Source organism: Neopsephotus bourkii, unplaced genomic scaffold, assembly GCF_033783945.1.
Source record: "Neopsephotus bourkii isolate Nb327-2 ecotype Australia unplaced genomic scaffold, CSIRO-AGI_Nbou_v1 NB_1760, whole genome shotgun sequence".
In the NCBI taxonomy this organism is placed as follows: Eukaryota; Metazoa; Chordata; class Aves; order Psittaciformes; family Psittacidae; genus Neopsephotus; species Neopsephotus bourkii.
In genome coordinates, this window is record NW_026902234.1 from 374395 (window position 1) to 399327 (window position 24933).

A 24933-nucleotide genomic window follows, 5' to 3' on the forward strand; every position below is an offset into this window, starting at 1 on the left:
GGGGACCAGTATTTGGGATCAAAGCGTACTGCAATATGGAATGATCCTAAACTAGCTGAAGTTCAAAAAAACGGTATCAAGAGATTCATTCAGACAAACTAAGCTCTTTGCTTACTCACCTTCTCCATCTTCTTCAGCATTTCTTAATAGAAGAGTGGTCATGCACTCCCAGTCCTTCAGGAATTTGCCTGCCCAGTCCCACAGACTATCTATGAGGTATGCAACATGTTTGTGTAGCTAGGGATTAAAAACACAAGCTTATAGAAGCAAACATATAATTAAAAGAAATAGAGCTTCCTATGTTCCTCTCCCTTTTTCCAATTACAAAGCTTTGTCATTCACACATACATTCACACACAGTATTCCAACATATTCATTTTGAGGCTAATCAACATTTAATCACCATGTCTTCTATCTGATACAAAACAGAAAAGTAGAGGGAAAAAAGTAGGAAAAAAAGCTTCTCCTTCTTCTTTTTAGAATACCTTTGCTGTGTAATCTAAGTAATCTCTTTAAAACTAGCTTTGTATTGCTTTTATATTGTTGATCACAACTAAAACACTTGGGACTAGAATCTAAATCTTGGGAATGGAAACGAGTCAATGTTTTAAGCAGTATCTGTGGAATTCTTTGCAAAAGTGTCAAAACTGCTGTGCCTGAGACACTTTGGCCAGACAGAGGTCTGCACCACAGCAAAAGCCAAATAATGAAGTGCAGCACTTAAGCTGATAAAACTCTCAGAAAAATTACACAGTTCTCATTAATCATAGAGCAATGGTGCAGCTACCCATATCTGCCTGCAGAACACAGACACATACCAAAAACCCTCACTCAGTGGCATTAGTCCATCAGATGGGTTTCAGAAGCTACTTCAAGCACTGATTCTCTCCATTAGCATAGTTGTAAATCAGTTTTAATACAATAGAACAGAAACACCTTCATTAAAAACTCATCCTAGAGAGTGAAAACATCCCAAACACCAAACATTTCAGAGCTCACCACCAGAAATAGCTTTCAAAAGGAGCCAATACCTGATTTAACATTCAACACTGGATTTAAAAGGCTTACTGCAGGGGCTGTTCTCCTCACCTTACTGTCCAGGAAAAAACGTATTAATCTTTTCAGCTGGTCAGTACTCGACCCAAACTTCCCTCCTCCTTTGGGCTGAACTTCTTCATCTCCCTCATGACTAAGCAACCTGCCAACACAGAAGGAAGTCAGTCCTGTTCTGCCACATTCTCCTTATACTCATTTGCCAATGTAACACAAAATCTGTCAAGATCCCAAAGACTGTATTTCTTCTAAATGTCTACTTTATAATTCCAAACCACATTAGACTTTTATCAGATGAAAGGAAAAGAGATTAGATTGTTTTCCATTATAAGAGATCTACTCTCCCTGTGGATGCAGAGATTATTTCTGACAATTTCACAGGTACCCTGCCAGCTTTCTGGACAACAGATGTAGATTCCATAGAGCTGAACATATAATGAGGTAGGCATTCGTTCATGCTTGAAAAAGGGCTAGCTCTAGGCTGAATTTAAGCATTAACAACAGAGCAGAGATATTACTACCCAGCCATTATTCATATCATAGTACATCTTGGAACTGAAGCTTCTTAAAGAAAGCACAGTATTTTGTATTTATAAGAGGAAATCAAATAGACTTTACAAATAGAGTGGAAAAACTGTTCTTCCTCTTCTGTCTGAAGTACGAAACACAATATGACACTTCAATTTCCATTTCTCTCTTTATCCAAAATTGGTGTGACTGTACTGCTTACAAAAAATGCTAGTCCCCAGATAAGTACAGGAAGACCATCCCTGCAGATTAATGGCCGAAATGGCTTGGATTTAAGAGCAGGACTACACTACTCAATGTCAATACAAGCTTACACTTTCAGAAAGTGTTTCTGCTTGTATAATTTATGCCAGCTAAGTAATTAGCCTAAGTTAAAAATGCAGAAAGTGGGGAGACTTCATGAAAACCAAGGAGGGAAAGGAGAAACATAAGCATTTAAACTAAAACTTTTAGCAATAATGACCAGGGAAAGGAGAAAAGAGCCTAACATCTTGAGCACACTAGAATGAACACTTCTATACTGGCAAAACTGCTGGAGAGAAGAACTGGATAAACAAGAAGAGGATGAGGTTTACAGGGTCAGAGGGTCCACATTGCACCAGCAAGCTGGGTAGGAAAAGTAAAGTTATCAACGCAATCACTTCAGTGACAAAAAGCAGCAGTGTTCTGAGAGGAAAAACTCCTGATTTATGATAGAATATCAGGACCAACACAAAAGACTAAGTAGCAGATGTGATAGAAGACTCATCAAAACACAAATTTATCTTCATCTTTCTGTTGGGCTTGGCTCCACAAAACCCAGAATGTCAGCAATTCAGCCAGATAGGAAGAGACAACTAAGGGGTATGTATGAAAACACAAATTATTATTATTTCTGATTTTTTCCCACAAAAGTCTTGCCAAAATATTTTTATTTTCATTCCTCTCTGTAAGGCAAAATTACATCTCTCAGCTGCAGAGACAGAATATTTATTTCTTCTCATTTTAGCATGCCAACTCCATTCACTTCATGCAATCATTGTTATAAGAAGCCCATTTATAAGAGTTACTCCTGGGGAAGATAAAACCTGTACTTCATTAACCTGACAGAAAATTGGGAGGGCTTTTTAATCTGCTGCATCTCTCATTATTCAAAGCCTTTACAATGTATAAGGCAACTTCCAAAGGGAGGAGGCCATTTTTGTGATTAATCACCAAAGCTATGGAAATCCAGCAGATGCCAGGTGATGAATTAGCTTGTAAGTAGCAAAGCACCAGGAAAAGAAAGTAGAAAGAAAGGAGGTACACTCTCAACACTGCATGACATCTGTGGATCAGTCAGTTGCTTCATATTCTCTGTGTTAGCCTTGCAGCTTTTCTCATGCTTATTCTGGCAAGGCTGTGCAGGGGAACAAGCAACTACCCCCAGACAGCATTCCTCTTCTGATTCAGCAGAAGAAAACACATCTAGCACCCTCATGGTACACACTTCCAATGGAAAAATTAATGCTTAATGTCCCTCTGAAATAAACCCACCTTTATTCTGAAACAAATGAGAATATGCAAGAAGTAGGCATGCAAGCAGGCAGAGATACCTTTTATAAAGAAATTCCCCAGCTGCTACTGCAAGCGGACGGTGTGTGGTATAAACAAACTGGTATAACGTTTCACAGTCTTCAGCTGATAACACATCCTCACAGTTCCTAGGCAAAAATAACAACGGAAGTTATAGTTCAGGTTTATCTGCAAATAATATTATGAATGTTATGTCCAGCTTTTACTAGATCTGCGGCCATGCCACTTGCTTACACAGCTAAATTTTTGTAGAATATATCTAAAAGCTCTAGCAAACAAAATCAGCACAATTTTTTTACTAACTGTGCACAGATACAGAACTGTGCAAGCCATGATAAATCAGGCCTGCTGCAGGGACACGAACATTAACTTAAAGTATAATTTAGGTTGATCAGTGGTCACAGTAAAAACAGTAATAGTAATAAAATAGGAAAGTCATGCCTCTGCTTTATGCTTAGCTGTTCACCATAGAAGTTAACAAACAAGGAGCCTTTATTTTATAGTATACATTACTTTTAATTTACTACAGTATTTTAAAACCCATACTCTATTACACTACGCTTATACAGTCATATGTAAAAAGAAAGCAAAACACATTGATAGCATGACTGTGACCTTTCTGTGCAAATACCTCAATGTCAGAATTTTTTCACTCAGCTACACATCTTGAGAATATCACATGCCAACCAGTAAACCTAGAACACTCCATGAGAGGTATAAATATCAACCATTTTCAAGAAGGAAACTGAGCATCAATGTGGAATAACCCCCCAAAGAGATACCAGAGAAGTGAAGCCCAAAGCAAGGATTAGTTTCAAAACACCTGCTCCTTACTGCCTCAGCAACGATACTAGACTAAGCTATCGCAGAGAATGAAAGAGCAACACGAAATCCCTTCTATAGAGAAATAAGGGAAAAGGATACTTATTCCTGCACTCAGTCCTCAGGTAGTAACAGTTTAAAACCATCTACAGCTGTGGCCCAACACCTTCTCTAAAACTGAGGATTTGTGCTCTCCATTTTCTGGGACTGATAACTTAGAAAAATTAGCAGCCCTTCCTGCACTTGCCCATTTGTCTTCAAACCCATTGCACCCTTTAGCACTCCCACAAGTCACAAAGCCCCAAAGTATCCTCCAACCTGGCTGAAAAAAAAATGAGCTCATGCTAGGCAAGAGTATCACTGGAGTGTCCATTGCAAATATTTTTTAGCACTGTCTGGGATTTAAAACAGGGGAGGAGACAAGATAACACTCACTTCTCAAAGCCAATAGCTTCACAAGTATAGAAGTTGGAACGGATTTTAGCTTTACAATGTATTTACTCATATATCACTTGAATTTTTCATGTTTTTTCCATGGTTGCTTACAGTGGTCACTGGAACAGTGAAAAGAGCTTCAAATGAAAGTGCTGATGGTATGTCTCCAAAAGTGATGGTGGCCTCTTTTAACATTCAATTCCCTTAAATATATATTTGTAAAATTAGGACATGTACAAAGTACTAAGTATACCTATAATGAAATCAGCATAAGCAAAAACATTGATGTGACTCCTCTTCACCCATCTCTGAACTGGAAAAACAGAGTAAAACTGATTAAACGGAAAGAAACTGAAAAAGCTAGCATGGTGCATTAGAGTATAAGAATGAGTAAACATTGCTGTGTTCTGTGAAGCCATGAATGAAGTATCATATTTATTAAACTTCTGCAAGTTTAACAGGCGAGAGTAAACCAAAGACTGACAACAAACTGTACTTACAGGAATCAAAATACATGATATAGCAACTCTTTTTATTAAAAGGATGTGGCGAATTTACTGAAATAAACTAGCAGTCTGACAAGACTTTTTTTCTTTTCTTTTTTTTAATGTCAGTCTATTAGTTCTTTTAAAGCACTTGTTTCTCTGTATGTAGATTTTCTCTCTACATACATTAAAAAAACTGAGAACAGCTGAGGAGAGGCAGCACCTCGGAAGATCTACATGATCTCCATGGACTATATGCCCAACACCCTGCTCAGAGGATGATCAGCTGAGGGTTGTATCCAATCAGGTTTTGAATATCTACAAAGTCAGAGACTGTACAACTTCTCTGGAAACCTGTTCCAGTCTTGGACCACCCCTACAGTAAAAATATTATTTTTTTTATGCTTAAATGGAATTTCCTGTATGAGCATGCCAGCCAAATGTACCCTTCTTTTCATATTTGAGGGCTTTATTCTTTATATATTGGTGTTCTCTTCTTAGCACATTTCTGGAAATAGCAAATGCAACACCTGTGTGTCTCAATTTTAAAATACTCTGCTTAAATTGTTCAGCTAGCTTGAAGAGCTCAGCTACATGCCTGCCATCTCTTTGGATAGAAATTCAGGGCTCTCCTGTTCCAGTACAAGTGCAACTGCCTTTCCTTAGAAATTTCCTTTCCTTAGGAAAGGGCCTGGGGTCCTCATGGACCCAAAGCTGAACATGAGCCAGCAGTGTGCCCTTGTGCAAAGGCAGTGAGTGGTATCCTGGGCTGCATTACAAGTGTTGCTGGCAGGTCAAGGGAGGTGATCCTTCCCCTCTATTCATCACTGGTGAGGCCAGGCCTGGAGTGCTGAGACCATTGCTGGGATGAAGGCGACACAGAATCCTGGAGAGTTCAACGAAGGGCCACAAAGATGATTAAGGGTCTGGAGCATCTCTCCTATAAGGAAGGGCTGAGAGAGCTGGGGCCATTCAGCCTGGAGAAAGGGTGGCTTAGGGGAATCTTATCAATAACTACCTGAAGGGAGAGTGCAAAGAAGATGGAGCCAGGCTTGGCTCAGTGACAGGAGCAGAGGTAATGGGCTCAAACAGAAACACAAGAGGTTCCCTGTAGCCATCAGAAAACACATTTTTACTGTGAGGGTGACAGCACTGTCAAAGACTGTTCAGAGAAGTTGTGGGGTCTCCATTGCTGGAGATACTCAAAAGCCATCTGGGCACAGTCCTGGGCAAGCGGCTCTAGGTGGCCCTGCTTGAGCACGGGGGTTGGACCAGATGACCTCCAGAGGTCCCTTCTAACTCAGCCGTTCTGTGATTCTGAAATCCCACCCTCCTTGTTTTTAGCTTTGTCTTCAGAGAGGTTAGAAATGTGACCCAATTTACATTAATCTACAACAGTGTTATTTCCTTCTTCCTCAATACAAGAATAGGTCAGATAGATGGCTGGAGCTATTGTATGAAGCACTTCCTAAATAGCATAGAAGCAAAGGAGGGGAAAACCAGTAGGTTTTGGATGGGAGGGAATACCTCTATGTACTACTATTCTTCATATACTGCTCAACCACTCCTCTCAGTGATACAATGAGGTTTATATTCATAACTCCCACTCAAATGCGTGCTTAGGGGTTTTGCTTGCCTCTGGAAGTAGCAATACTGACTACTCCTGCTACCACTAATACTATCACATTAAATGGGTGCCTTTCTTTTTTACATATATAACCAATCATCAAACATTCAAAGAATACTTCAAATATAGCAGTAATACTGCTGTAAATTTACAGCCCTCAGAATGCCAAGCAACAGATAAAGGTTAAGCCAGAAGTGCCTGCCGGTGTTTAGGTGCCTAAAAATAAACAGGCATGGCCTTCCACATACCAGTGTCATGACATATCATTTTCTCTGCACTTCAGTGTGAACATGTCACAGAGAAGAAGCTGGGATATTCTAGGGGAGGATCACAGATCCATTTTGTTCTGCACATGGCACCAGTTTGAAGATTTTTTATCTTGCTATTTCTTCCATTTTGCTTTATGCCAAGAGACATGACTGCTACAGTTGCCTCTCTTGCTCTGTGCTATTGCTTATATCAAAGATAACCATCAAAATCAGTGATGATTAGCAAGATAACATGATTGCCACTAAAATATAACAAGAGTCCTTTTCCACCCACTATAAAATAAGATTAGCATGTTGCAATACACTGCGATTCTACAACTATGCTGTGACAGAATGCAGGATGATGCACATTAGACAGATGCTGTATAGCATGCTGTTTTGATTAAGAAACATAAGCCTAGGAGACACAGAATTCTTATTTTTCTTGTTAACTTCAGACAGAAAAGATTTCAGAATAGACCTCAAGGTTCTTGAATAGAGGTGCATGATGGCAGAAAACTGCTAAAGGTAACTTCCAAGAAAGCATAAATCTGAGAGGATGGAAAAGAGAGTAAGACAGAGGAGAAGGCACATGCCTTTGTTCCGTGTTGGTCTTTCACCTTTCTTTTGTTTGGAATAGGCTTGACAAAGCACTACAATAACTTGTGTGGTGGACCTTAAAGAATCACAGGGGAGCTGTGAGGAGCTCCATGCCATTACCTTTTGATAGTACCTGATCTGCTACAAGCAAGTTACTGATACAAGAAACCAGAACTGGGCAGTATAATTTGCTTCACTGCTTCATGTGCTACTTCTTTCAACTTCAAGGTAACATTTCTTTGTTTTTCCTAAAGGCCACTAAACAAGATAATAATTTAGTTATTCATATTCATAGCATGTCTCCTCATCTTATTTTTTACAATCACATGAAATTTTTTTATAGTTTAAGCATATAATTTAAGCACTTTTTATAATTAAGCATTTAAGCCTTTAATAAACTGTTTTTCTACACAATGGCTTGTCTAAACAAGCTAGATACAGTGCATTTGCCTAACAAAAGCCAATGTCTCCTCTGAAGTCCATGGCTTAGCTATGAAATAACACTACCGAATCAGAGAGCTCAGCTCTCTGCTGACACTGAATTACTTGCCATGGGACATCTGCACCTACCACTAGAACTAGTAACATATGTTACATTTTAGTTTTCCATGGCATCCTTTGCCAAAGCCAGTTTTCAGGTTTCTCCTACAGTGTGGCCCCTCCCTCTCCAAACTAAAACATCCTTCATGCTCTAGTTGAGAATTGGAATGGAGATTTAAGACTTTTTAAGCCAAACAGTGATATACCCCTACTCGACTCAGGCCTCCTGTGCTAAGCAGGACACTGGGAAAATACAAGCCTCAGTTTCTTGACTTTCAAGTTGGATTAACTCTGCTGACCACTGTCAAAAGCGCTGTCGTAAGAATTAACGTATTTGTCAGCTCCATTGAATAGTTTGAAAACTATTTGCATTAAGTCCTGACTGTAGTGATAGGACAAGGGGTAACAGGTTAAAACTTCAACAGAGGAAGTTTAGATTGGATATAAGGAGGAAGTTCTTTACTGTAAGGGTGGTGAGGCACTGGAATGGGTTGCCCAGGGAGGTTGTGAATGCTCCATCCCTGGCAGTGTTCAAAGCCAGGCTGGACAGAGCCTTGGGTGAGAGGGTTTAGTGTGAGGTGTCTCTGCCCATGGCAGGGAGGTTGGAACTTGATGATCTTAAGGTCCTTTCCAAGCCAAACTATTCTATCATTCTATGACTCTATGTAGTATACTAAGGCAGCTCTTCTAGATTTCAAACTTGAGAGTTTTGTCTTTAAAACTCAGTTTAATTTCTAGGTACATTTAATTAATGTAACACAAAGTAATTTTCCCCTGTGCTATATACGTATTCGAGCTATTTGTAGATTTGTGCCCCTCCCTCCACCACTTGTAATGTTTCCTCATTCTTCTACTACAGTTATCTAATCACTTTTGCTGCTCTTTTCCAAAACCCCTCTGCTCTTTTAGGTAGCTAAGTACACAAAAATTAATAGCATTAACTGGCAGTAGGCACATTGCTCTTCAGGAGGCAAATTAATTCAATGTTTTCACAAGATTCCTCAGTCTCTCTTTGCCACTCATGTTTTCTCCCTCTAATTCCTTCCTAGTTCCATTCCTTCTCAGATCCTTTGCAACATTAATACTAGCAATTATGCATAATTCAGTAACATTAATAATTTCTACTATGCCAAACCTCATAGGCTTATTTCAGTTTTGAGATCACATCATGCTGTGTAAAAATAGAAATCTACTAGCCCAAAGACCTTCGCATTCAATTGAGACTACATGCAACAAACAAGACAACAAAAACCACAGCTCACAGAAATAGACAAGATGACAATACAATTCTGGGTTTGGAAAAAAAACCCAAACAAACCAGGTATATGCATTTGAATCACCACCAGGATTTTTTTCAGTAATGTAACATTAAGTGAATTGAAAAGATCAGTGTTTTCACTGCCTCTCTAGCTAGCATATGGGTGAGTAGCACACAGAGTAGTAAATGCAGTGATGGTTAAGATGGTCAAAACTGTTACTAACGTCCATGAAGCTAATTGCTCAACTGCAACTGTAAAACATCACAAAAATAATTAAGTGTCAATGAAGTCTTGCTACTGTACTCACCCAAAACACAATTAAGGAAGCCAGTAAAAGAGTTACTCATATAGTGAATTTTCCCCAAAGTCACAGAGCACCCAATGGACTAACTGGAGGAAAAAAGAGACTCCTGACCTTGCTTCTTGCCAACACATGTGGTGAAACAACAAAAGATGCAGCATGACAAGAGTGGCGAAAAATTTGATTATATCAGTGCACATAGGTAGAAGTGCCATTTATACAAGCTGTCATTTGTTATTCTTTAAAGAAAGGGGAATTGCTGTCCTCAACCCCATTTCATGTTTTACTTCATGTATCAATCAGCATTACTGCTCAATCTATAGATACTGGGTTTGAGCTATGAAACACTCCTATTTGAGACGCAACAGCCCTGGAATTTCTTTGCTTCTGCAATGCCAGCAGTGAGTCCTTTCAGACTCTGTTTTAGGTACTGAGGCATAGGCTTTTCCCCTGCTAGAAAAGCATCTTGATGTAGGCTTTTATTAAGAATCCTGTACATGTGACTGTCTATATTGTCTGCATTCTCTTCAAACAGGTTTTACAGACTCGCCAGTACTAGTCTTACCAAAAAGAAGAGCTGTCATTGAATTTGCTTATTGAGTCCCGAATTCCCATTTTCATCACTCCAGTAATTAAGCCAAATCAGCAGGGCTCACAGCAACTGGGGAGGGGAGGCAGAAAGGAGGATGGCTATGCAACAGATGAGCAAAAGGAAAGAGAAGCATCTATTTTCTAGGCCTCCACACAACCTAATCAAAAACAATTACAAACTGTAGCCATTTTAATTACAAAAACTGCATTTTATCATGTAAAAATGTCATTCAGAAAACTTTAGAAGGCATTTATTCACATTGGAAATCATATTTAAGAAAAATTAGGAAAAATTGCTTCAGGGAAAAAGAAACATTGATCAAACTTTTATAGCTGCAGCTTGCATTAATGAGAACGTGATCCCTTATAATAAAGTCAGAAATGACAAGCAGCTGCAGTGCCAATACAGCACTTGTTAGGGCAGACACAGAACAAGGGCAGCCATAACTGGTGTGTAGAATCTTTATACTTCAACAATGGTGTGCTGCTCCTCCTAGCACAGGGACACTTTATACACAGACACAGCACTGTGCTTTGTTCCAGTAGCTACACACCATGGAGAACCAAGTGAGGTAGAAATGGATGTTGTAAACACAGAAACGATATAACCCTAGCTACTACTAGTGAGGCCCAAACAATAGTGCTCCCTTCCAAAAAGTATCCTATGTTCACAGCATCATATGCTGTTCTGATGCATATGCTGAAGCAAGCCTAAAGAAATGCCACTCAAATCAATAGAGTGTGAAGTGAGATAGGAGACCAGACTATAAAGCAGCATTTCAGTATACAAATGTCCTTGTAATTTAACATAAATACCTACAACACCATATTATTTGGTCCATTAAAGTCTACAACCTCATTAGCAATGACCAATACTTCTGCTTTAAATGGAAAAGCAAATCCCACAAGACTAATGGACAATAAGCCATGCTGTACATGGAAGCAAGCAGCTGCATCAGCAGAATTCAACTTACACTCTGAGACAGAAGAGACACTTATTGAGTCCTAACATCTTAACTGTATTAACAATTAAATGCAGTGCGCATTTTATTCTCATTCTGCATTGAAAATAAAATGACAGAAAATGTATTCTTCACATATTTTGTAAATAAAGCCATTTCCAAAATAAACAGGCTGCTCAAGAATATATCAGAATAGGATTCACATACTTCTGTAACACAAAGTCTAGGTTTTCCCCCAGACTTCCAGCTTGCCATTAGCCTATCAAACCTATGGCTGGCTAATAATTTCCCAAGGAAACAACTTTTCTGTCAGTTTTCCACTTCTGCACAACCAAGATAGCATACTCTTGTTCATTTCCTGTCAGTCAGTCTGCTGCAGGCCCAATAGCTCCCCAGTTCTCTGCCATGGAGATACGAACCTGAAAGTCCAAATTCTAGCAACAGCCTCAAAGCTCAAGGCTTCTTGCATCAGGTGGGGAGACAGGGAAGATGGCAGAGTTCCCTGAGCTATTATCAGGTCAAGGCCTGGCAACCCTGGGACAGAAGATGGGGTGGGGACATCCCCCAAGACAGGCAGATGCTCTGTTTGACAAAAGCCAAAATGAAAACATGGTGTTTCCTTTCAGAGGGAAGATAGAAAATGTAGTTTTCATACTGATTCTCAGCACAAAGGTTTTTTCTTAACATTGGTATTTCCCTCAGAAAGAAAATGCCATATCTTAAGCAACTTTAACTGTAACTCATAACCTGCCAGCAGCAACTGTTTCCTAGCATGTAATTGATTATAGGAAGATTCATCAGGACTGTATCTGGATCTTGTTGCCATTAAAACAATACAGTAAATTAAAAAAGAAATTATTTACTGTGACATAAGCATCAAGAGTTTCATGGCTTGAACTGCTACTTCATGGTCCTTGTCCAGAGGCATGGACACAATTCGATCCTAATGGATGTAAAATGACAATAAAAAGATGTAACATGGTTTGTTCTTAAACATATATTTTTTGCTACAGCTAGATCATCTACACTAGTAGAGCAGAGATTTATTTTTATTTCAGCAGCTATTTCCTAAGAGACATAAGGCAACTTGATTACTACCAAGTAGTTCCCCAGCCCCTGAAAATTAACAGCATGTTAATTTTTTAACTGAATTAATCATGCAGTAATACGATATTTTTTATAGATGTAATGTATGCGTTCTCAAGAAATCAGCTACAGTCTACAAATTAAAAGTGACTGACAACTTGTTTCTAAGATGTTACTACTGGCACTTCAGTATGTTAAATGAAGGTAAGCTTCAAATTACAAGCATTATATAATCAGTTTCTCCCATCAACAATAAAGTGTGTGTACCTACACATTACAGAAGCCAGTGCCTTGCTGGAAAGACAATTAGGACTTGAGTCATAAAGGTAGTTCATGGAACAGCAGCAATACTCCTGACCTCCAGAATTTACTGTAACTTGGTACACATGCAAACACCTCAAGAAATGGAAATTTTCATGTCCTGTGTACCCAAGAACTTGCACCCCTTGATGTGGTCTGCATCTTTAAGGTATATTAAACCTTTGGACTTGTTTGGGACTAACAGTTTTCTTACTTAACGCACAGCTTCTAAATCTCTAGATTCATTTTACTTTGCACCTTCCTTTTTCTCACAACACAGCTGCAAGGTGTGGAAGTCCATGAATCCTGAGTATGAATGCTCAAGGACAACAGAGGGAGCTCACAAAACTCCCACTTGTGGGAAGTGGATTGATGCTTATATGACTACATTTCCCATCACTGGAAAAGCATGATTCAAACTTTGAAAAATTCCAGATCAGTCTATATTTTGTGTGTAGCTGTTTGGGTTTCTTTTGTTTAGAGAGAAAGGAGTTGTTGTGTTTGGGTTGGTTTTTTTTTTTGATTGTGGGACAGAGTTTAGAATAATCCATTTATATAGTACCCCCACACAGAGGGAGATCACAGTACAAACAGACTGAAGCTATCTCATCAGTCTTTGAATACCAATCCTGCAGCTGGTTACATAGCTTATAACCTTCTTTTAGACAGAAAGATAAGGGAGTACCACATAACTGTTTAAAACAGGGATTAATCTTAGATAGCCAAGTTTCAGTCTGAAGAATTTATTCTTAAGATACCAATGTTAATCTATTTCTTGTTGTTTGAGGATATGCTACAAGTATTTTTCACTATTAGCAACTGCTCTGAAGTACAGGTAAGCCCTGCACCTTTTGCAAAAGAACAGGAATTACCACCACATGTGGGCATTGATTATAAACTGATTCAGAAGGACCGAGATAATCAATCACAGCATCATAATCTTTCTTATTCAGATACTGAAAAGGCACAGCCCCACTGGGATAAGAATAAGGGACAAAATCATTAAAAACAGCAGGATGTAAAAAAAAAAAAAAGTAAAGAGCTTACTTCTTAAATGAGTGACGATGGCAGAATATGATAAAGGCAGTGCACAGAGTCAGTTGGTCACAGAACAAGCTCTTACAATTATAGTGTCTCGCCTGACTTGTTTGAAAAGGAGTTAAGGGTTCCTTCTTCAAGACTCATACTGACATGGTGGATCAACAGTGTGCCATGCCCAAATCAGTGTATTACATAGTCAGCCAATCCAGTATCTACAAGGTTAGACCATTATCAGGAGCAGCAAAAAAAGGGACCTTTAGAGTATGAAATTTTTTCTCATCTGCCAAAAAAATCCTGTAAAAATATCTGGACCATTATGGATGAAGGGTAGAAATAAATGACCACAGTGCATGCTAATACAGTCTGTGCAGGAGCTAAAGTGAAATAAAAAATTCAATAGAAACAGAGGGAAACATCTCTGCAAAACTCCTTCATCCACTCAGTTAAGCAGGCTGTTTGCGCAGTACCCTAAGCTCCTGTTAGTCAAGAAAGTAGGGAGACCAGCACTGATCAAAACAGACCCTGTGTATACATCCAACCCAGATTTAAAAAGTAGCAAACAGTAATCTATTTACCTTGAATCTGATAGTAAAGAGATCCATTCTGGAAACAAATTCTTTTCTGCTATAAATTCCCTGCAGTCCCAGAAGACACTTCAACCGCACTTCAGCTTGCTGCAAGACAAAGAGAAATTGGCTAACAGTAAAAAACATTTGTCTTTGATGTTATTCACTACTGGCATTTATATTCTGTAAATAAGAGTTCTTTGTGGCTGCCTACAGCAGACTATCCAAATACTGCCTCATCTTCTTTATTAGTGATATCGGTACTATTTTGTTCATGTGCACATCTTACACACACACACAGACGAAACCTGCTGTAAGCCAAACTTAAAGGTGACATCAAAGTTTGTGTTAGGCTCCTTAAGAGTCAAAGGAACTCTCACAGTCCCTACAGTTAATAAAACCAACAGGATGCAAAAGATGCAGAAACTGTGCTATTCGCCTTTTAAAGTAACAAAAGAAGAGTATGGATGACCCACTTAATACAACCAACACTCTCCCATACATCAGACTTTGCTTACTTCCTTTCAACACTTGACTCACACGGACAAGGACTCCAAGAAATTCTGGAAGATTCTCAGAGGTACACTTTAGAAATGCACTGGGTTACCACAGTGGGTTCTTACAAATAAAAAATTAAATGTTGTGCCTTCTCCTTTTTTCTGTTTTATGCCAGAATGCTGGATTTAAGCATTCTAAGAAGAAAAGGGCTGCTTTGAATTTGGCCTAATTAGTGAATTTAGGCAAAATATATTTATCCCTGCAAGATGTTATTTCCCACTATTAGTACTGCTGCTTCAGACATGCCTCAAAAAGAAGTCTTTTCCTTACCCAGCTTTTAAAATATCTCATGCACATTGCTACACTTTTCAAATAACAAAGTTTTAAATGGCATTAAAAAAGTAATTTTGAGGATCCTACACAGAAAAATCACTGTTCTGTAAACTTACAATGCTAAGAATACAAGCAGAGACACATAAATGAACTTCAGGCTTCAAATCTATCTCTTCATATTTCTTCCTTAATTCCTCTTGCTAACAATAGCAGTAAGAATAATCAAGGAAACCCAAGGAGACCACCTACACACAGGCTATCCATTACTACAAGTGTCTGTTCACTTGCTTAGATGGAAAGCAGAGGACAATACCAAATAGCATGCTCTGACCAACAGTTTTGCATAAGATAGCTTTTTACTAGAAATCTAAAATAAAAGATCAACAGGTAAAATAAATACTACTGTCTAATCTGCCTGTGACACACCAGCAGTACATATTCTAGATTGTACTTTTATATAAATGCCTTGTCTGAGAAGGAGACTGTAGCCCACACCTGCTGCTTCCTACAGCTACAAGGGCTCTACAACACAGAATACGCTCGCAAACAGTCCCAGCTTGGAACCCATCACTGCACAGTGGCACATGCTCAGCTTCAGCTGCCCTCAGTATTTTATCACAAGGCTTTGCTTGTGAATAGGGACTGCATTTGTGTTTGGGGAAAAGGTGGAAAAAAGGAAAACAAGTTTGTGACGGCTTGCTGAATCGCCATATAGCCCGTGGCAAGCAGCTAGTAATGTCATTTGTCAGTCAGGTGGCATTCAAGTGTAGGTCTGCAGATATAAAGTTTAATACATTAAACTACACCATCTGCCTTCTAAAATACCCTGTGCCCACCCAGAAGTTCTCAGTCATAGCCCTACATGTATATGCTTAAGTATTGAGAAAATTAACCCTAGTAACTATGCACAAATAACTACTCCTACTATGACCACTTTTGTTTTCCTGTGTTATCAGCTGCATTATCTCCTTCTCAACCACCTCTCCTTTTCTAGGAGCTCTTCACAGCTTCTTAGGCTTTCAAAATTACTTCGCAGCCTTCTAAAACTATCTCACTATTTACCTTCATCTCGTTTCCATAGTAATGTAGGCAAATACGAACACTCAGCCATCTACTCTTCTTTCCAGAACTACCATTCTAATCTTTATGAAATACCTGCCTGGTTGGTTTCTCAAAGTTGTGACAAGAGTGAAGGGGAATTATGTAAGCGCATTTTCAGGGTACTCGGAACACACACTGCCCCTCAGCTATATCACAACATATTTTGACCCTGATCTGCAAAATGGCAGAAAACATCAGGGAAACAGTGAGCATCTCGAGAGCAAATAGCTCTGCGTGGGCTTCCACACTGTTTAGACACATTCAGTTATGATATTTCAGCCTCATCACTATCACCTTACAAATACATAGTGGGACCTGGATGATTTGATGGGGTCATTGGGTCATTTTTTTTTTCTCCTTAACACTCCCCAAACAATAAATTGGGAAAACTAGGCCTACTTCTGAATTACTCCTGAACAGCGAAGACAATTCAGCTGAAGTGTCCTGCTCAGGTGAAACAATTTAAAAAACTGCCCCAAAAAAAAAGAAAAAAAGAAAAATCACTACATATACACAGAGATGACCTGTGGAGCAGAAAGCCACTATATAAACACGACCATTTGAAGAAAGAAATATTTCAGAAGTAGCCATAACCATGGGATCAATTTCTATAATCACGCTGAATGGGAAGCAAAACTAAAAGCCCTTTCAATTTCCTGAAATTTGCCAGGAGGATCACATGGTTCATTTCAACAGAAAGTTCCTGTTTCCACAGGATTTCTTTGGGTGTCTTTCATCAGTGAGAGAATCTCAACAACTTGCCCTGAAGTTCCAGACAAAGCTAGTCTAATATGATAGGAGGTCCCAAGTATGCATCTCCATTGCCTTCTGTATGCTAGTTCTGCCTTTCCCTTTCCCCATCCTTACTCTTCATTGCCTTGATTCTTCTGGTCTTTAACTCTGAACTTTTCACACAGCATTTCCTTTCAACACCTGCTGCTCACATCAGCATTGGTATGATTGGGTCTGGATGCTGATTGAGTAGCTTCCCTTGAACAAAAATTAGGTGCCTGGGTTTCACAAATGCACTGATAGGTGGCTGGGCTTACATATAACATTGTTCAACTGCACACAGCCGTCAGATTTAGTACTAACTGCTGCTTGGTCTTCAAAAATAAAAAGTTAATCTAGCAGATTAACATGAAGTACTCAAAAATGCATCTTTATAGCAGTGTTTCACAAGTCTTACTGGGCCAAAAAAGAGATCCTCATGTGGTTTTCAGCATATTACCACTGAGTTTGGTGCAACTTCTCGCACCTAGGAAATAACCTTACACACAAAAATATGATGTTTCATATCAGGGTATAATGACAAAATGGTATCTCATGGGGAAGAAAGAATTATCATATTCAAATAAAAGATTTTCAACACAAAATGTGAACTTTGTACCTACTTCTCCCTCCCCTCTCTACTTTGAAGCCTCCCAAATGACTGTACTTAATCTCTATTTACAGCACAGTAGCTGATCCTGGCCAGGTCTTTCCCCACCGTTAGAATACTTTTGTGGTTGTTTCACTCTGGGGCCTAAATTATTTGGCAAACTTCTCTATGTTATATTCTAAAAGAAAATGGGCTCCAGGAGATACCAGTTTCTTTCTGCACATCCTCAACAAGATGTGACAGAAATGCTTATTAAGGAGGAGTAGTGGGAAATAACATTCAGATGTATATTAAAAGCACTACTGCCCCTGTTGCTGCCAAAAATGCCCTGCTCTGATTTTGGAATCAGGCAATTTGACAGTGGCTGCAAATCACAAAGCACAGCCGGGAGAGCAACCACCAGTAGTGGCACGCTACCAGGTCTTATACAAATGTAGAATATGGAAGACTTCTCACTTCACCTCATTCTGCTTGCATCTGCACTGCCGTGAGGTAATAAGCTTTAGAAAAAGAATCATTTTCAGTTCCCAGTAAATGACACTGGATGAGCTACGTGCATTAATCAGAGACATCAGCTGTTAATTCTCACTGTACAGCACTGGGAATGAAAACACATCATCTTCAAAAATGACTTTTTCTTTTGAGAATTCTCCCAACTGAACATGTACTAGAAAGGTATTCTGATCAGATAAAATTTATGCAGGAAAAGATGACAGTTCTTGATAGATTCGTTGCTCTAAAAATCTAACTACTACCTTTACAGCCATGGCACAACTCAGGGAAATAAGAGGCTTTGCGCTCCCCCTCCTGGTTTTGTGGTAAACTACAACTTTATTTACACAACACAAACCGCCTGAAATTGACACAAAACTGAAGACGTTTCAGAATTTATACAGAAACTAAATACACTTTACAAGGTGGCCTGCAGAAGTACTGAGTGCCAATTTTAATAATTGGCCATTCACGATAAACGCTACCACCCCCTAAAATCTCTCATGCATTTTAGAAGCTTGAGAAAAAGCTTATTTTTGAGTTACTGTTTTCTTTTTCTGGGGGTGGGAAGGGGTTTGGGGTTTTTTGGGAGGTGGGAGAGGAGGTGGTGTTGTTCTAAATGTGCCTCTACTCAAAAAGAAAAAGCAAACTTACTATAAGGAAAAGGAGAAACCCCTTTGGGAAATTACTGGACCTTGTGTAAATATTTTCTATATCGATTTAACTCCAAAAGAGAAATGCAATAGACTATTTTCCTATAGGCAATATTTATTTGCTCATTTTTATAAAATGAAACTATATTTTAAACATAGCCATCAAACATAAAAGCAGAATTTTAGTCAACCTTTAATATTACAGGTGCTCAAAGGATATAGGCCATTTTACAATTCAGTAATAGCTCCCGATTCAGTCACATATAAAAATAACTGCACACACAGGGACACACACTGCTGCAGAACTGAAATAAATGTTCTGTTATTTAGTGCTACAGTGGCTTTAAAAGTAAAACCTGAAGCTGGGAAGAAAGTACTGTGCCAGAGTCCCACATATCTACACTCAAGAATTTAAACATTAGGATTCTTACAAAAAAAAAAAATTAAAAATAAAAATCACACTTTACCTTATCATACAGCATCCACCCAATGTATTTTAAATAGCTATCATTTAAAAAAGCATCTGGGTATGTTTTAATCCATCCGCTAATTTCTTCAATGCAAGTTGCTCGGATCTCAGGGATCACATCACTGTGAAATTACAACATTTCAATATTAATATACTTAACATATCTAATATAGTAATTATATTATTTGCAATATTTTTATCTTCTAGAATTGCAAAAGCATGTATAATAATAAAAATATTACAAGTATTTTTGTCTTCAACAGACAATTAGGCCACTTTAGCTACGAATGTTTCATGCACTAATTACTTTGTAATTCCGGGCATTCTCGCAATCACAAATGCACTGCTCTACGGCCAGCATGAAGAACGTCAGAACTCTATTTGAGAGGTCCTTTTATAAGACACAATTCTTTAAAATAGCGTAACTGCTACATTTTCCTTGATACCATCAGTGCCTCCAGGATGTGTAACTTGATTCTGCTTTCCGGGCAACCTGAGCAATGGTTTCTTGGGAATGCGCATACACATCACAGCTTTATTTTTATTCTTACCGGTAACGGTTTAGAAAGGTCCCTTTGAAAATAGCAGTCATCATATTCTGTATCTCCAGAAGCTTATGTTCATACTGAAATATACAAAGAGAACTAAATGTTAATATTGGTGCCATAATTCACTAGATATGAAAAATCTGCATCAGTGCACTTACAATACTACTGTGGTTCAAATTGCTAGTATTTACACATAGTATACCAATACAAAGTAAGTGGTCTGTATCTACACTAGCAACTGGCCTTTTTGTAGCTACACCCTGGTAAAAGGTTTATCAGGTACAAGCTGCTAGCCTGGATAATAAAGTACTTGATATAGTGAATCTTGATCTACCAATACACAGAAAGATACACTACAACTATTAAGCAATCTTCACATATAGGCTCAAATTCTCTTTTTATTCACTTAAACAGAGGTGGAAGAAATGCAGACCAGGGAATTTTCAAAATGCACCTATTCAACAGTAAGCATGTATTTAAGCAAGCCCTGAACACAGAGAAGTGCATGGACATCCAAAGCTCAGAACACAGATAACTGATTCTAAAGTCAGGAGAGAGAAAACTATGCTTGATATTCATACTTCCTATCACCTCCATCCTCAAGCCAGAATTATTTCTTACAGTTATAGGTCTGTCTCTGGGAGTTGATAAGAAGCTGTCTAGCTGAGCAGGCAAGAAATAACAGAAACTGAACAGTACAAAAGATATAGGTCATGGCTAAAGTTACAACCATTTTTACAATGCATTACTTACACAGGGATGACAGCTATCCTGTGTCCTTTTTCATTCACCGAAATTCAGTTCAAGAACCAACATTTTGGCTTGTAATTTGTACAAACATATGCAAAACTGCACACCCACACCACCAGAGCTACTGATGTAAACACGTGTTTTAAATCCCTAGTTGTGTAGAGATCAAGGGCTAATGATAGCAATTTAGAGAAGCAATTGCTAGATAGTAATTATCTAGAGAAGCAAGACATCACAAGTTAACAGTACATATGGCAGTTATTACCTTAGACATTTTTGTAGCACTCAGCCTAGCCAGTCACAACTGCTCTGCACCACGCATTAGATAAATATATAAACCTTAAAGAACTGCAGTGACCCAAATGTAAGCTGTCAGTGATCCCTCTTTTTACATCTTCACACATCTCCCATAAAGGACACCTGCCTAACCTCTTTCCTTTTTCTCTCAAGCTGATCAAGTCTGTAATTGGTCCTCTTGCCACTTATCCTCTTCTTCTCCACCTCATATAATCTTTGAGCATTGTGCTTGTTGACATCAAGGTTCAGACGTACAGTTAGAACTGCTGTCAGAAGTTTCATTGCTAAAAAGGAAACAAACCCAACATATTTAGCTTAGTTCACAGATATGTAGCATAAATACATCCACCACTTTACCACAAAAAGGATATGGTTAACCACACCCAGTTTATTATATAAAATACAAACATTACTAGATTATAGTAATTAGTTTTAAAATATTTAATTTATTTTAATTTATTTTATTTTAAAGGCAGACAATGATCAAAAAAGGAAAATTTAGTTGTATTACTGGTGATTTATAACCTCTGGCCAGAGTTCCAGTCAGAGAAGTAATTTACTGAACAACTCTTCTTACATTTTGTAATTTTGATTTTTCTGCAAAAGGATCTATAGTTGTGGAACTGATCTTCAGTTAAAAAAAAAAAAAATAAAGGAGAAAAAAAAATACACCATACAACCCAACAGTGAAGCTGGCCCATAAAAGGCCGGGAATCTTAATATTTTACTTGAATTAACAAAAATTCACATTCATCTAAGGATCACTAGATGGTTTGCATGGACTGCAAGGAGAGTTTTGAGCCCCCAAAGCAAACAGTGTACTTTGGAACAAATTATACTTTAAGTGCTCTTTGTGAGGCAAAGAGAGGATTTACCGGCTTTAGAAAAAAAAAGTAATCCTTTAGTATCATGTGCATGAAAAAAAATGTGTAACAAGGAATATTCTTTTTAGCATAGGGACCACAGGAGTAGCAGTATTCCAATGGAAGCTTTTTCAGGTGAAGCATTTAATGCAACCCATTACATTAAGTAGTGGAGGGAACCAACTAACAAAATAAAAACCTGAAAAAAATCAGGCTGGGGGGGGAAGTAATCAGAACACAGCATAATTCTAAAGTTAATCATGCCAGGCATTAAAGAAAATTTCTTTATAAAGGAAAAATTGGCCTAGATCTATTGCATCTAAAGCATCCAAACAAATAATTTATATTACAGTAATATACAGCAGGAGGAAGGCACTGTCAGTGCATAAGACAGCTTTTCAATTTGCAGCCATTCTGTTTGCACACAAGTCAACAAAACTCTGTGAATTATTCTACCTGCCAAAGTGCTTGTGTGTCTAAATGCTCTGACCATGGAGTCTGCTAAGCCTGTAAGCAGTGAGATGATAGTGTCCATCAAGTAGCTATCATACAGGATGCTGCACTGGCATTGTTGGACAAGCACAGCAATAAATTCACAGAAATTGGCCTTGAACTTCTTCCAATAGGGTCCTGCTCTGATCAATGGGTAGTCTTCATTGCCCTGCACAAGAAAAAAGTCAACAGAAAACACAGTAATTACAAATGCACAGTTTTGTTTGTGCACAACATTTACATCTCTCTCACTGAATTATCAGAGAGTTTTGCTGACAGTCAGCTTCACCTCAGTTCCTCCATAGCTTCTTTTACAGTTATTACTCCAAAGTAGGGACACACAACTAGTTTACAAGCAAGCCCTGAGACAAACTAGCTTCATCAGAGCTACACTGTTACAATAGCTCACATCTGAAAGCAATGTATGCGAGACAGCTGTCAACAAACAGGTGTGAGAGGGCATGTGAAGCCACAGCCATCATAAGTAACTTTCACTGCCATAAACCACAAGCCTCTTGTACATCCCCACAGTGTTTCCCCACTTCACCATCCTACCTGTTCCTGTAAATGCATACTAAAATCCAGGAGAAAACTGAAATGACTGAAAAGTGAAAACGAACAACTGCGGTGTGAGCAGGACAGGACTGTTTTCCTCAGCAGCATCACCAGCTTAAGGAGTTTATCAAAGGCTACAGCTTCATGACAAATACACCTATACCACTGGCACCTAGATCTCTGAAAACCTCCACAGAAATCATAGAATCACAGAATGGTTTGGGTTGGAAGGGTCCTCAAAAATCACCAAGTTCCAACCCCCTCACTGTGCCACACTGGGGCACAGAATAAGGCAGAGGTATGAATGGAGCCAGGGAGCTCCAAGGCTTCACCCACTATGGAAAATTTCATCCTAAAGGTAGGCCACTTCTCAGCTGGTCTTCTCTTGTAGCTTTCTTCCCAAAGCAAAGGAACCACTGCTTTCTTGAAAAATAAACTCACAGACTGACCTCAGAGATGTCTGCAACCCAAAGCACACTGGGAGTTTAGAATTTGGAATGCATTCCTAATCAGGCTGTAAGAGTCAGTTCAGAGTCTAACAGTAGTGGCAAGTGCCAAGACAGACAAAACAACTTCAGGAAATACCTACTTTATCACCAAATTTTACTCCTCAGTCTGAAAAGCAGCACAAATACAGGAAGACATGTCACTTTTTAAGAGCATTTCTACTGTTCACGTTCATCACACCGGGATACTGCTTAAGGGTAACGTGCATATTGTAAATATACAGACAGCACCATGTGCACATCACCTAAATTTAGGCATCTAACCTAGGGATACCCTTAGATTTCCTCCCTGACCAGCAACTCTGCTTCTTCCAAAGAACTATTCAAATCATTCAGCTGAGGCTCCTACTCTGATTCATTCTGGGTAGGTTTCTTTCTTTCATACAGAGTCTGTGGAAAGACAGCAAAGTCAGACTGAAGTGGCAACAAGGAGTTAAAGTGAATTCCTCACAATACTGCAAGTGTTGTATGGGAAGAAGCACAACAGAGAAACATTTCTGTTCTCAAAATATTACTCCAAACATTTCTGTTTGCAAAGGAATGTTTTGATGAAACAAGCCTTTGAACAGATTTGTCTGCCAAAACCTCTGCGTGCACACATGTGCGAGCATGTGCTATACGACAGTTATAGAAAACGACAAGAACACTACCATGTCTACTGGCCAAGTAACTGTCAGGATCCAGGGATAGGCGATGAATTTCTTGTACTGCAACCCACTTTCCTGTAGTGCATGAGACAAAATGTTAAAAGCTTTTCGTTGAAATGGCACATAAAGATATGACAAACCATGCATCATATTTAAAAGGCTATTAAAACTTAAGGCAACATGCATTACAGGTGGCTCATACAATCCAATACATTAAATAAAAATTTAATTCCTTCTTGTCTCAGTATTTTTTATTTATAACCAATTATGGAAAGAAAAAAAAACCCCACTTTTATGCAAAACCTGAGTTTTCATGCTACAAGTAAGAGACAACTTGTTTTTAAAATTTATAAGCAAACATATACAAGGTATAAACCTCATTATTAGTTCTAAGATATGGCTCCACAGCAAGTCTAAGTATTTATGCCTTTGCAACATTTAGTAAGTAGGTACTATAAAATACCTAAACTCTGGAAAACTGTTCTGAGCTTTTCAAATTATAGAGAAATGTTTTCATTCTGTGACATGATTCAGAGATGTTTCCTCAACTCTGCAATTACTCCAAGATAAAAGGCATGACATCTACAGTTATTTATTAGGCTCAGTGAAACACCACAAGTATTTCTACTCCCATATGGTTGTACAGTTATCTTTATGTACAGTTATCAAACTTAACTCTTTCATTGCTTAACACTGCAGTAACAAAGAGAGGGAAAGAAACCTATGGAAGAACAAAGAAAGAACCTCAAGAAATAAAATGCCACATACAAGAAGCAGAAAAGAGAAACAAAATAGTTTAGGAAAGAGGGAAAAGAACAAGCAGTAGTCCTAAAAACAAACTTATCTCTCCACTGAGGAATACCATAGCCCACAAAGCTATCGAGCCCATATGCCTCAATGACCATATTAAAACCCTTCTCCGCTTCCAACACCAGAACAAGTTTTCACAGAATCAGAGAAAGACTGAAATTGAGAAGGACTCTTTGAGATCATCTAACGCAATGCCACCTGCGCAAGCAGGGTCAGCCAGAGCAGGCTGCCCAATCCCATGTGTGACTGGAATGCCCTGCTCCCAGACCCTGATAATGTGGTTAACATAACTAATGCCATTTTATAAGGCAAGCAGCCGTTCTTTGTGAGCAAGTGGGTCATGTATTCATTCCATTTCCCTCATTATCAGGGACCCGAAGGTCCTGTGAACTAAGCAGACAATCAAACAGGTTTCTTCTTCCCCTCCCTACCAGTCTCAAGGTTCCTAGCCACAAGGCTGATTATTCCCTCCCTTACTGGCCTTGAAGGTTCCAGGCACCTCGCCAGCTAGGCAGTGGCAATGACCCCATCACAGAACAG

General features: G+C 38.7%; 1 protein-coding gene across 6 annotated transcripts in view; it reads right to left on the minus strand.

The window, feature by feature from the left end:
• The window catches only part of LOC133225376 (cohesin subunit SA-2-like), a 57814-nt gene that overhangs the window by 21927 nt on the left and 10954 nt on the right, over positions 1 to 24933 (minus strand). For 5 of the 6 annotated variants that reach the window (XR_009729129.1, XM_061377676.1, XM_061377677.1 and 2 more), the window contains 10 exons: positions 23587 to 23658; positions 21840 to 22044; positions 20653 to 20804; positions 19477 to 19550; positions 18924 to 19047; positions 14008 to 14106; positions 11869 to 11948; positions 3156 to 3263; positions 1090 to 1198; positions 120 to 237 (listed from right to left, as the gene is read on the minus strand). Coding sequence is in view for 5 of the 6 variants with exons in the window: in XM_061377676.1 (XP_061233660.1) it covers positions 120 to 237; positions 1090 to 1198; positions 3156 to 3263; positions 11869 to 11948; positions 14008 to 14106; positions 18924 to 19047; positions 19477 to 19550; positions 20653 to 20804; positions 21840 to 22044; positions 23587 to 23658 (1141 nt within the window). In the remaining variant the exon portion in view is untranslated. The remainder of the gene's footprint in view (positions 1 to 119; positions 238 to 1089; positions 1199 to 3155; positions 3264 to 11868; positions 11949 to 14007; positions 14107 to 18923; positions 19048 to 19476; positions 19551 to 20652; positions 20805 to 21839; positions 22045 to 23586; positions 23659 to 24933) is intronic. The other variant, XM_061377678.1, reaches the window with a different exon arrangement.